The sequence below is a fragment of the Eleginops maclovinus genome, chromosome 12 (assembly GCF_036324505.1).
Source record: "Eleginops maclovinus isolate JMC-PN-2008 ecotype Puerto Natales chromosome 12, JC_Emac_rtc_rv5, whole genome shotgun sequence".
NCBI lineage: Eukaryota > Metazoa > Chordata > Actinopteri > Perciformes > Eleginopidae > Eleginops > Eleginops maclovinus.
Genome location: NC_086360.1, coordinates 28167059 through 28179585, shown reverse-complemented (window position 1 = coordinate 28179585; position 12527 = coordinate 28167059). Strand labels below are relative to the sequence as shown.

At 39.2% G+C, this 12527-nt stretch overlaps 1 protein-coding gene across 1 annotated transcript; it reads left to right on the top strand.

Annotated features, from left to right (window-relative positions):
• Window positions 1-1700: 1700 nt before the first annotated feature.
• Window positions 1701-9378, top strand: vamp8 (vesicle-associated membrane protein 8 (endobrevin)). The gene is made up of 3 exons (XM_063897121.1): window positions 1701-1924; window positions 5947-6114; window positions 6942-9378. The coding sequence occupies exons 1-3, from the start codon at window positions 1910-1912 to the stop codon at window positions 7125-7127; spliced, it is 369 nt and encodes a 122-aa protein (XP_063753191.1). The 5' UTR covers window positions 1701-1909; the 3' UTR covers window positions 7128-9378.
• Window positions 9379-12527: the final 3149 nt, after the last annotated feature.

The window sequence follows — 12527 nt, the reverse complement described above, 5'->3', positions numbered from 1 at the left end:
GGCTAATGTTGGGCTATAAAGGAACTACAGCACGGTCACATGACTTCACTTCACCACCGCTAAGCTAAAGGAGGCTAAAGTTGGGCTATAAAGGAACTACAGCACGGTCACATGACTTCACCTCACCACCGCTAAGCTAAAGGAGGCTAATGTTGGGCTATAAAGGAACTACAGCACGGTCACATGACTTCACGTCACCACCGCTAAGCTAAAGGAGGCTAATGTTGGGCTATAAAGGAACTACAGCACGGTCACATGACTTCACTTCACCACCGCTAAGCTAAAGGTGGCTAATGTTGGGCTATAGAGGAACTACAGCACGGTCACATGACTTCACTTCCCCACCGCTAAGCTAAAGGCGGCTAATGTTGGGCTATAAAGGAACTACAGCACGGTCACATGACTTCAGGTCACCACCGCTAAGCTAAAGGCGGCTAATGTTGGGCTATAAAGGAACTACAGCACGGTCACATGACTTCACTTCACCACCGCTAAGCTAAAGGAGGCTAATGTTGGGCTATAGAGGAACTACAGCACGGTCACATGTAATTCCCAGCAGTTGTCTGACTGTCAGCATCGAGGTGTCACCCTGCCCTGCTGATGGAGGGGAAACCGGTTGGTGCAGCAGGCAGGGTGACGATGCAAAGCTGCAGGACAGGGAGGAGTCCATCGTCAGCAGAGCAGCACAAAAAACACTTCTCTAACCTTTGGCATAATTTACAGTCTGAGGTGAACAAGTACAGAGATATAAACCTTAATAGAAAGAAAAACAAATACTCTGTTACAGGTGGAAGTCCTGCATTCAAATCTTACTTACAGTAAAGGTACAAACAAAGGTACTTGAGTAAAAGTAGAAGTACACAGATCTTGTACTTGAGTAAAAGTAGAAGTACTCAGATCTTGTACTTGAGTAAAAGTAGAAGTACTTGAGTAAAACTACAAGTACTCAGGTATTGTACTTGAGTAAAAGTAGAAATACTCAGATCTTGTACTTGAGTAAAGTAGAAGTACTCAGATCTTGTACTTGAGTAAAACTATAAGTACTCAGATCTTGTACTTGAGTAAAACAATAAGTACTCAGATATTGTACTTGAGTAAAGTAGAAGTACTCAGATATTGTACTTGAGTAAAGTAAAGTGCTCAGATCTTGTACTTGAGTAAAGTAGAAGTACTCAGATCTTGTACTTGAGTAAAAGTAGAAGTACTCAGATCTTGTACTTGAGTAAAGTAGAAGTCTTAAGGCTCAGATCTTGTACTTGAGTAAAGTAGAAGTGATCAGATCTTGTACTTGAGTAAAAGTAGAAGTACTCATAATTTGTATTTGAGTAAAAGTAGAAGTACACAGATCTTGTATTCAAATCTGTAAAGCAACTAAAGGTATTAAATAAATGTTGTGGAGTAGAAGTACACAGTAGCATGAAATGGAAATACTAAGTTAAGTATTTTCTAAATCAATCTAATAATGAAGATGATCGCTACAGTGAGTTTGTGTGATGCGGCTAACATTATTTTATTTAAACTCCAGATTTGTATAGCTTTTTAATTATTTTTTGTATTAGGTAATATTTATTGACTTAATTAATACGGTGTAAGAAAGGTGGCTTTGTTTCTGAATTTGTTTAGGATTATATATGTATATTATTTTAGTGATACCTGCTTTATTTTGAAAATCAAGAAGTAGTCCCTATGTTATTGGCCGCTTCACACATGACGCGGAGGAATTTACTTTGAAAGGAGAAAAAAACAACAACCAGGAAGTCAAACAGAAGAGGAAACGCTCGCTGTTGTTTGAACATACAACTCTGTAAACTATTAAAAAAGGGGGTTTAAAATACTTATAAACAACAACAATAACTTTAAACAAACTTCATCCTCATTTTGGGGCTCGAACGGGACTATTTCCACCAACATGGACATTGATCCGGTAGGTGATAATGGCGGAAGCTTGTTTGTGTCTGTTGATTCTTCACCGTCACCATGTTTAATGACATTCAACAGGTGGATTTCTGGATGAATTATCCTTATATAATGTCATAAAGTTAGTTCTATAAGTGGGTGTTTTAACTTGCGTTGTTTGAGAGGAAATCCCTTTAAAAATTGGACTTATTTCTCTGTAGAAACCAAACACTCTTTGGTGGAAATGCAGGTATTTTTGTTAATTAACCTGAGGTTTCATTCACTCAATTTAGGCCCAAAAAATACAGTAACTCTTTTATTCGCTTTTACATACAGTCATGCTTTTATTTCACTAACTAAGTGATAATAATGGTCGTTTTCCACATATTTTAAAACTCTCACTAGTTGTCTGTAACCAAACTCCATTCAAACATTGGCAAATTTAACGCTAACCTTCTTTACTTACTGATAGCGGTGAAACAACAGTCAAAAATGCCACATTTCCCTCTCAAATGAACCTTTTTGGGGGTCAAATTCCAACTCTTACATCCTGAGCTAACTTAGATTAGGTACTTGAATAATATAAGTACTCAAAGTCGTAATATTTGGTATAAACCTGAGCTAAGGGAGGGATTTGTAGTCATGTTTCGCTCATATTACCCGAAGTATATATTTTAAAGAATAGTATATACCTTTAACTTCAAGTATACTAGAGACTTAAGGAAGTTTGAAATAGCTAATATGTTTGATTAAGTTCGGATCTCTTTCTTGAGTAAAGTAGAAGTACTCAGATCTTGTACTTGAGTAAAAGTAGAAGTACTCTGATCTTAAGTAAAAGTAGAAGTACTCTGATCTTGTACTTGAGTAAGAGTAGAAGTACTCAGGTCTTGTACTTGAGTAAATGAAGAAGTACTCAGATCTTGTACTTGAGTAAAGTAGAAGTACTCAGGTCTTGTACTTGAGTAAGAGTAGAAGTACTCAGGTCTTGTACTTGAGTAAAGTAGAAGTACTCAGGTCTTGTACTTGAGTAAAGTAGAAGTACTCAGATCTTGTACTTGAGTAAAGTAGAAGTACTCAGATCTTGTACTTGAGTATAGTAGATGTACTCAGGTCACTGTACTTGATTAAAGTAGAATACTCAGGTCTTGTTCTTGAGTAAAGTAGAAGTAATCAGATCTTGTACTTGAGTAAAGTAGAAGTACTCAGATCTTGTACTTGAGTAAAGTAGATGTACTCAGGTCTTGTTCTTGAGTAAAGAAGAAGTACTCAGATATGTACTTGAGTAAAGTAGAAGTCCTCAGGTCTTGTAACTGTGAGTAAAGTAGAAGTACTCAGGTCTTGTTCTTGAGTATCAGTAGAAGTACTCAAGTCTTGTACTTGAGTAAAGTAGAGTACTCAGATCTTGTACTTGAGTAAAGTAGAAGTACTCAAGCTTTTTCTGAGTAAAGTAGAAGTACTCTGATCCTTGTACTGTAGTTAAAAGTAGAAGTACTCAGATCGATACTGAGTAAAGTAGAAGTACTCGGTCTTGTACTTGAGTAAAGTAGAAGTACTCAGATCTTGTACTTGAGTAAAGTAGAAGTACTCAGGTCTTGTACTTGAGTAAAGTAGAAGTACTCAGATCTTGTACTTGAGTAAAGTAGAAGTACTCAGGTCTTGTACTTGAGTAAAGTAGAAGTACTCAGATCTTGTACTTGAGTAAAGTAGAAGTACTCAGATCTTGTACTTGAGTAAAGTAGAAGTACTCAGGTCTTGTACTTGAGTAAAGTAGAAGTACCAGAGTGTAGGAATACTCTGTCACAGTGAAAGTATTCTAAATGTTCCTCCAGTGAAAGTAGAAAGTACTCTCCTCTAAATGTACTTAAAGTAGCGACAGTAAAAGTAGTCATTGTCTGATTGGTCCATTTCAGAATAATATCTCTGATATGTTTTATAATGATTGATCATTAAAGTGTTCTCAGAGCTGGTAAAGGTGCAGCTAGTTCTAATGGCTTTGTATACTGCAGGGTAGCTGCTGGATTTACTGCAGGTGAACTACAGTCTGATTTAAGGGAGATCATATTTCCCTTCATTACTCCAGATCGAGTGTTCGTCTGTTTGAGGTTTTTAACGTGCAAACTTTTGCTTTAGGCTTTAAAAGCTTAAAAGTCCAGAAACCCTTTTTAATGTAAGCTACACTGACTCAGCAGAGAGGAAGAGATAAACCTGCAGAATATTTGAGTGTTTTAACGTAGGCAGCGTAAAATCTCCCTGCCTTTAAACAGAGTAGATTTGTTTCAGATTTCACTCGATAAGGACCGGAGCGGTGAGGATTTACTGCGGCAAATAAAATCCACGCTTTGCATATACAACTGCATTCAAATGAGTTAACCGAGAAGATTTGATTCAACTCTTTATCCTGAATCCTTTATGCACATCTACACGGTGATTTAACCACCAGTAGGAGAGTTTTACTGGGAGACTTTTCATGCAGAGCAACAGGACGTTTCAGGAACTTCTTATAAAGGTTTCTGTGTTCCTCCTTCTGAGAGCTGGTACTTAATATCTGTCAGCCATTCAGAAGGCCTCACCATAAAGGTTAGAGGAGGGAGAGAAGGAGCCTGGTGTACTAGATTAATTGATAGGTTGATAAAAGACGCTGTCAAATATCAAAGGCTTTTCTTCAGTGTGGATTTATACATTTAATGCATAAATACTGCCTCTTTTCACCCTCCGTCTGAAACCAGAGACTGCTCTCATTGGTTAGCTGGCCGGCTCTGTTGTGATTGATCAACCGCGCAGAGATGTCCCGCCCCTTACACCTATCAATGTTTAGGAGCGCTAGCCAATAGAAGGGTGTTCAATAGTGCTGTCATTATGTTCTGGAAGTAAACAATAAGGCCTCTTTAAAGTAGTGACAAAGGAGCAGAGGGAGCCGGTGGAGGGGAGGTAACAGGAGAGCAGACGTCAGGTGACTCAGCAGAACCGGCTCTGTCTCCTGGAGACCGGTGTGTTTGCAGTCCTGCGCTGCCTCACGGGACATGGACGTAACTGCCAGGAGTCAGGAAGCAGGAGGCTGATTACTCAACCTGAATTGTAAAAGCTACAGCGTAACACAAATGTAAAGAGCCAGACTCCTGCAACTCCTACGATAAGCAGGAGTAATTAACAAATGAGGATTTATTTGTGAGTCTTTTGCATTTTCTTAGACAAAGTTATCCCATGTCTCCTCACATTTCCACAGCTCAAGATTCAAAGACGGAAAGGCTTTATTGACCAGCTTAGTTTGTCAATGAAAATCAGAAGTCATAGGCTCCTCAACATGCAGAATACTTAATAGAAAATAACTAACATGAACCAGAATGTAAATTTAAATGAATATGTGGATCTCATTATTGATTTTCCTGGACGAAATGTTTCTCACATCTCTTCGTTCATAAGCTTTATTTTCTATAAGCACCACAGCTCCTTAGTATCAGGCTCCGAATGACATCACCAGGGTTTAGTTCAGTAGAAAGAAAATAGCTCTGAGTTTTACATTGAGTGACCGGGTTGTATTTCTGGCAGGAGACTTTGCTGTTGAGGTTTTAAATTGTATCTTTAGGTGTTTTATCATCAACAACAACAACAACAACAACAACAACAACTGTTTGGATAACCAATTCATTCAGTATTTTTCTTGCAAAAATGTCAGAAAAGGCTTTTTTTTACGTAAAAAATGAAGTTTTCTTTCTGTTAAAGTCATAACAAAGTGAATATCTTTGAGTTTGGGACTGACAAATAAACACCAGATAAGATCAGATAAGATGTGCCTTCATTAATCCCTGTGGGGAAATGTGAGTGTTTATGCAGCAACAGAGAAGAGGAAAAACAGAACAGGTTCAGACCAGGTAGTTATTGATTGATAATCAAGGTTTAATCCCTAATGAAATCCATCTTTAGTTGCAGTCGTTATCTAAAATCTGCTGAATTTGTGTTGTGTTTTTTCTCTCCTTTTTAAGTAGTTTTAATTCAAAGTAAAGCAATGCAATGTTTTTGTTAAACACATATTTTTTTACCATCCGTTCCCAGGAGCGAGGAGGAGCCGAGGCGGCGCCGGAGCCCAAAGACAAGGTTCAGACCCTGAAGGACCAGGTGGACGGGGTGAAGGACATCATGACGCAGAACGTAGACCGGATCCTGGCCCGGGGGGAGAGGCTGGACGACCTGATGGGGAAGTCAGAGGACCTGCAGCAAGGGGTGAGTTCATGCAAACGCTTCTGATACGGTTCAGCAGGATGTCTCCACCGCTAAGCTAAAGGAGGCTAATGTTGGGCTATAAAGGAACTACAGCACGACCACATGACTTCAGGTCACCACCGCTAAGCTAAAGGAGGCTAATGTTGGGCTATAAAGGAACTACAGCACGACCACATGACTTCAGGTCACCACCGCTAAGCTAAAGGAGGCTAATGTTGGGCGTGATGGCGCATTGTTGTCTCCTTTAGACACTTGTTAGCAACCGCTAATTCTAAATTCACCAGTAGGATATTTTCTGACTGTTTTATGTTGTAGAATTAAAATCTCTTCAGCTTGTGTTAACCACAGACCTCGTTTCAGGATAACAACCAAAAATCCTTTCAGGAAACCATTGATTTGTGCTAAAATGCTGACTAACTTCCTGGTTTTAGGACTCATTCCTGCAACAGTGTTGTCTCATAAGTGCAGCGATGCATCTCTGGTGTCTCTGAGTTTGTAAATAAAGATGACCTCAGGGATAATCATCCCGGAAAACCAGTCCAACCAGTCCAGTAGTGAGATAAAGACATTTCAAAACAGAAATGAACCTAACGTCTACTCCACATGGACACGGGAATGTTTCCTCCTTTCTACTAAAAACACATGCAACATACAGTACTTCGTATTTCTGTGTTGGACCCTGAAGGCATCATCTCCTTAGTCCAACGGGATTTCTCTAAGTGACGAACGCTTACCAAAAACACATTCAGAAAAACAGGGGAACAAGATATGCTAAAATGCTGACTCGTGTTAGGGTTTTATGACTCATTCCTGCACTCATTCCTCAGGCTCAGCACTTCAAGCAGACGTCGGTGAAGGTGGCTCGTACCTACTGGTGGAAGAACGTGAAGCTGGTGGTGGTCATCGTGGTGGTCGTCCTCATCATCGTGCTCATCATCATCCTGCTCGCCACCGGAGTCATTCCCATCGGAAGCACCACAACTCCGCCCAGCATCCCCACCAAGGCACCATAAACACACACACACACACACACACAATGTACATACCATCTTACAGTAAAACAGAAAGTAATGTATAGACTGAGAGAATAACCGTTTGGTGAAACTGTTTCTGTCTCGAGCTTATAATGGTACCAGTGCTCCTAGTTTATTGGCAATTTAGTTATTTAGAGTTAATTTGAGAGAAACTGAACAAAAGTGTCATCTGACGGCAGCAAAAACTGTCTCTGCTCAAAAAAAGTCAGCTCCTCTTTGTTAACGATTATTATCCTTAATTATTACCCTGAAAAAAGTCACGTAAAGAGGCCCTGCTGTGCGTATCGGGGGTTTGCTACTCCTGTAGTGTGTTCTATAGTGTTGGGACTCCTTTGTTTCCTTACGGGCCAAAGTGACATCACTACGTAACACTCACGCTACAACACATTGTACCTGATAGGCTAAGGGGTGGGACATCTCTAAGCGGCGGACCAATCAATCACAGCAGAGCTATCTGGGCAGTATCCGGGCCTCTTTTTTAAAAGTGGATTTCTGCAATCCTTTACCAGGCATTATCAGTCTTGAATGTAAACCCCCCCCCATATGCACCTTTACAACGGGGCGTTTGTCTAGTTTAAAAGATAAAAATGCAGTTTAAAAAACATGTTTTCTGACAAATCTTTAACTGTTAGGTCAGTGGAAGGTTTAATTGTATATTGGATATGTTACTGTCTGTGGGCTTATTAGTATTAGTAGAAGTATTCCTGCTGTCACTTTTCTCTGTAGTCAGACAATCTAGAAAAGGGAATCATGTTAGAAGTTATATTTAAATTGTAGGAACATTTGTGCAATCAGATACTTGTTGGTTTGAGGAGAGGTTTGCGATATTAATAATACAGAGTCTTAAAAACTGTTATCAGGCACAGAAATCTAATAATTAACCTGTGGTGAGTTTCAAAACACTTTAACGCAATCTGTGAATGCACATCAGAGTCTGATTAGAGCTAGCAAATAGAAAGCGGGGTAAAGCTAACAACCAAAGTTAGAAATTGTCGAACATTTCAAGGTTAAAAAACAACATTTGCAGCTCTTTCGGATTCCCCCCACCAATACCAAATGTCTAAATAAATGTCCCAGATATTGTCGCTGTGTGACTCCCCCTGACACACAAATAGACTTACACACTTTTCAGTAGGTTTTGTACAAAGTAAGCTACGAAAGACAACTGTTTTGTCTGTCCGTTGAGTGTTTCCAGTGTTTAAGCTAGGCTAGGCTAGGCTAGGCTTGGCTTACCCGTGGCTAGCTGTAGCTTCATATCAAGCATACAGACCGGCAAATAACCCAAAGTGAACCGTGAAGAATCTGCCAGTGGTCAACACAAACTGTAGTAGGTTCACATTGACAAAAAGATGTGTCTTTCTCATCGGGGTTTGCACAAATCAAGCAAATGAGATAGGAACTATTTTTTAAAATTGCTGTTTGTTTGGTGTTTTCGCTCTTTAAGCTAAGCTAACCAGTGGCTAGCTGTAGTGTATATTTACTGTAGAGACTCACAAACGCAGAAAAGGTAAAGAAAGGGTTTTATTTCTAATGTTTTCAGACACTTATAATACAAATCGGAGCCTAAAACAAAAACGCTAGTGGATTTACGTTGATTAAAAAAAAAAGTTTACACTTCAGCCGATTTTCTATCCTTGACAATCGACGGGTTTTTTTAATCGCAAATTGGTAAATGTGAAAATGAAAAAGCTACTATTTTCAAATCTGTTCCCACACATCAGGTTCTTCCATTAATTAAATAGTAATATACATGGTATAAATACCCTGTGTCCTCCCTGCGGTTACAGTACCGGTTTATCTCCTAAAAGGTCAAAATAGTTCCCGTCCTGAACTGTAAATAGTCGGCACAGTCTCTCCTCTTGTATTGCAAAGTGTTAACGTGTTCTTAACGAGGCTGTTTATTTAACGCTTCCTGTCTTCTTTCTTCTAAGCCTCAATGAATCAATGGAGTGATTTTTCATTAGTCAGGTTGATAATCGTCCTAGAAGAAGCTGTGTTTTTGCGATGCTCTGGGTGGAGTAGTTCTCCCAGTTCTCCCACTGACCGGGTTCATGATCACGTTCCTGTTGCACCAGGAGCGTCTGATTTGATCTGGAAACAGAGGAAATATGAAGAATAAATCCTGCTCAGCTGATCAGTGTAACCTGAATGTTTCACCAGCAGGGTTTTATCGCAATGACTTGTGATGTTTAATGGTTTTAATGGTCCGGTAATAAATGAATAGTATTTACCTCTGCTCTGGTCGTGCTGTTTCTTGGTCCGCCACTAGATGGAGCCACGGAGTCACGATCCTCAGTGAATAGAGCAAAGGTCGATGTGGTTTTTAAAAAGTTCTTCAGTGCTCTTTTCTCAGTTTCTATTCACATTTTCATGCAGACAGTTTACCAGTGGTGGAAAGTAATTAAGTTCCTTTTCAAGAACTCTACTTATGTGCAATTTTGAGGAACTTGTACTTGAGTTTATCTTTTTTATAATATTGTATACTTCTACTGATTCAAGATTCAAAGGGTTTAATGTCCTATGCACAGTAACTAGAGTGTAAGATATCTACACAGACCCGAGCTCCTCCAACAATGCAACATGAATATATATATATTTGAAATATAACAATAAAACTAATTGGTGCAGATTATCTTGCAAGACCAATGTGAGTAGTGCAGATAAAGTAAACTATATGAATGTCAGAAAATAAATGAATACAATAAATGAAATGATGCAGAGAATGTTGTAAGTGATTGAGTAAATGCAGGAGTCTATGTACAGATACATATAATAAGATAAACAAGAACAGAATGTAAAATGACATGTTGCACGGTGAAATTAAATACTGTTTATTGTGCTGATGAAGTAATACTTTCTCAGACAGAGTTTGAGCGGAGGTGTTATTATCCAACATGTTCTAACTGTTTCCAGATTCCCTCTCTTTCTCAATTCTGTGAAAACTTTCTCCAGCTGTGGCACGACACACACACACACACACACAGACACACACACACACACACACACACACACACAGTCACACACAGACACAGTCACACACAGACACACTGTGAGTCAGCTGTTTCACTCTTATAGTCATGGAAGGTCACCAGCTGAGGGATCAGTTACAGACAGAGCCCCCCCCCCCACACACACACACACACACACACACACACACACACATGCTGGGTCCATGTCAACCAATACCCCTCAGAAACCCCATACTCAAAAAACACTGTCGTTTTTCAAAATAAAAGTCTATTGGGATTATTAAGGGTTTTTATTAAGGGGTTTTTATAAAGGGTTTTTATTATCACGGTATATTTAAATATATAATTATTATTCCCTCGTTAATTTTATTTATTTTTTTCAGCTTTGGTTTGTAAAATAGCCCTTACATTTTTTACTTTAATCCTTATTATTATTATTATTTGTGTGTGTGTGTGTGTGTGTGTGTGTGTGTGTGTGTGTGTGTGTGTGTGTGTGTGTGTGTGTGTGTGTGTGTGTGTGTGTGTATTAAGGGTTTTTAATTATTATGATATGATTATCATTGAATTGTTTCTTTTGTTTATTTTTTATCAGCTTTGGTTTGTAAAATAGCTCTTTAAATAGAATTTCTATCTTTATTATTTTATTGTATTTTAATTATCCCCCCTAGATAAACATATTACATGTCCTGATTAAACACATTTCTCCTCCTCCTCCTCTCTGACGTCGACCCATTACATTTAAAGCCCCAGGCCAGATGATTATTTTGAATCCAGTTTTGCAGAGACATGATTGAATGAAATCAGAGGGACTTCCCCACATTCCTCTGATAGAACTCAGATTACATCACTCCGTCTCACACACATTTTCTGTTATCAAAAACACAAACACAACCCGGAAGTGTGTGTGTGGAGAATTTGAAATATGCTCCTTCACTCAGAGCACAGAAACTCTGCAAACTGTGAAACTGAAGTAGGTCACATCGAGCCCTGTGAAGAAGAGGGTGGTACTGAGAACCAGGTGCTGAGGCCAACACACTTCACTGTGCACATCTGGTTTTAAACCTCGGGTATTAAAGAGGTTTGCATGAAACCTTGGAGGCTTTTATCTGACATGCTTGTTCCTCCATTTGTATTAAATACTGTTGAGCAACTCTTTGACGTCAATGTCTTTCATGCACAATAATAATACTATTATTGATTCAAGAATGGATGTAATAGAGATGATTCTTGTCCTTGTTTATCCTGAAGTATGCACACCAAATATTTCGACATGCATTCAAGCCAAACGAGCTGCAGGAGGAGTTCAGATAAAATCCAAACTGAAAACAGGCCGACTGCTGGACGAGTCTCAACAGATATGGAAAAACCTGTTGATTCAACGACTCTACAATACCACAAAGGATCCCAGGTGCATGCTGGGTAATAGAACCACTGAGACAGTCGTGTACAGGAACATCAGCTGGAGAGGACTCTTTAAAGTAGAGACTACATACTGATATACACCTGAACATCAGCAGGAGAGGACTCTTTAAAGTAGAGACACTTCATACTGATATACACCTGAACATCAGCAGGAGAGGACTCTTTAAAGTAGAGACACTACATACTGATATACACCTGAACATCAGCAGGAGAGGACTCTTTAAAGTAGAGACTCTACATACTGATATACACCTGAACATCAACAGGAGAGGACTCTTTAAAGTAGAGACTCTACATACTGATATACACCTGAACATCAGCAGGAGAGGACTCTTTAAAGTAGAGACGCTACATACTGATATACACCTGAACATCAGCAGGAGAGGACTCTTTAAAGTAGAGACACTACATACTGATATACACCTGAACATCAGCAGGAGAGGACTCTTTAAAGTAGAGACTCTACATACTGATATACACCTGAACATCAACAGGAGAGGACTCTTTAAAGTAGAGACTCTACATACTGATATACACCTGAACATCAGCAGGAGAGGACTCTTTAAAGTAGAGACGCTACATACTGAAATACACCTGAACATCAGCAGGAGAGGACTCTTTAAAGTAGAGACGCTACATACTGATATACACCTGAACATCAGCAGGAGAGGACTCTTTAAAGTAGAGACGCTACATACTGATATACACCTGAACATCAGCAGGAGAGGACTCTTTAAAGTAGAGACTCTACGTACTGATACACACCTGAACATCAGCAGGAGAGGACTCTTTAAAGTAGAGACACTACATACTGATATACACCTGAACATCAGCAGGAGAGGACTCTTTAAAGTAGAGATACTACATACTGATATACACCTGAACATCAGCAGGAGAGGACTCTTTAAAGTAGAGACTCTACATACTGATATACACCTGAACATCAGCAGGAGAGGACTCTTTAAAGTAGAGACTCTACATACTGATA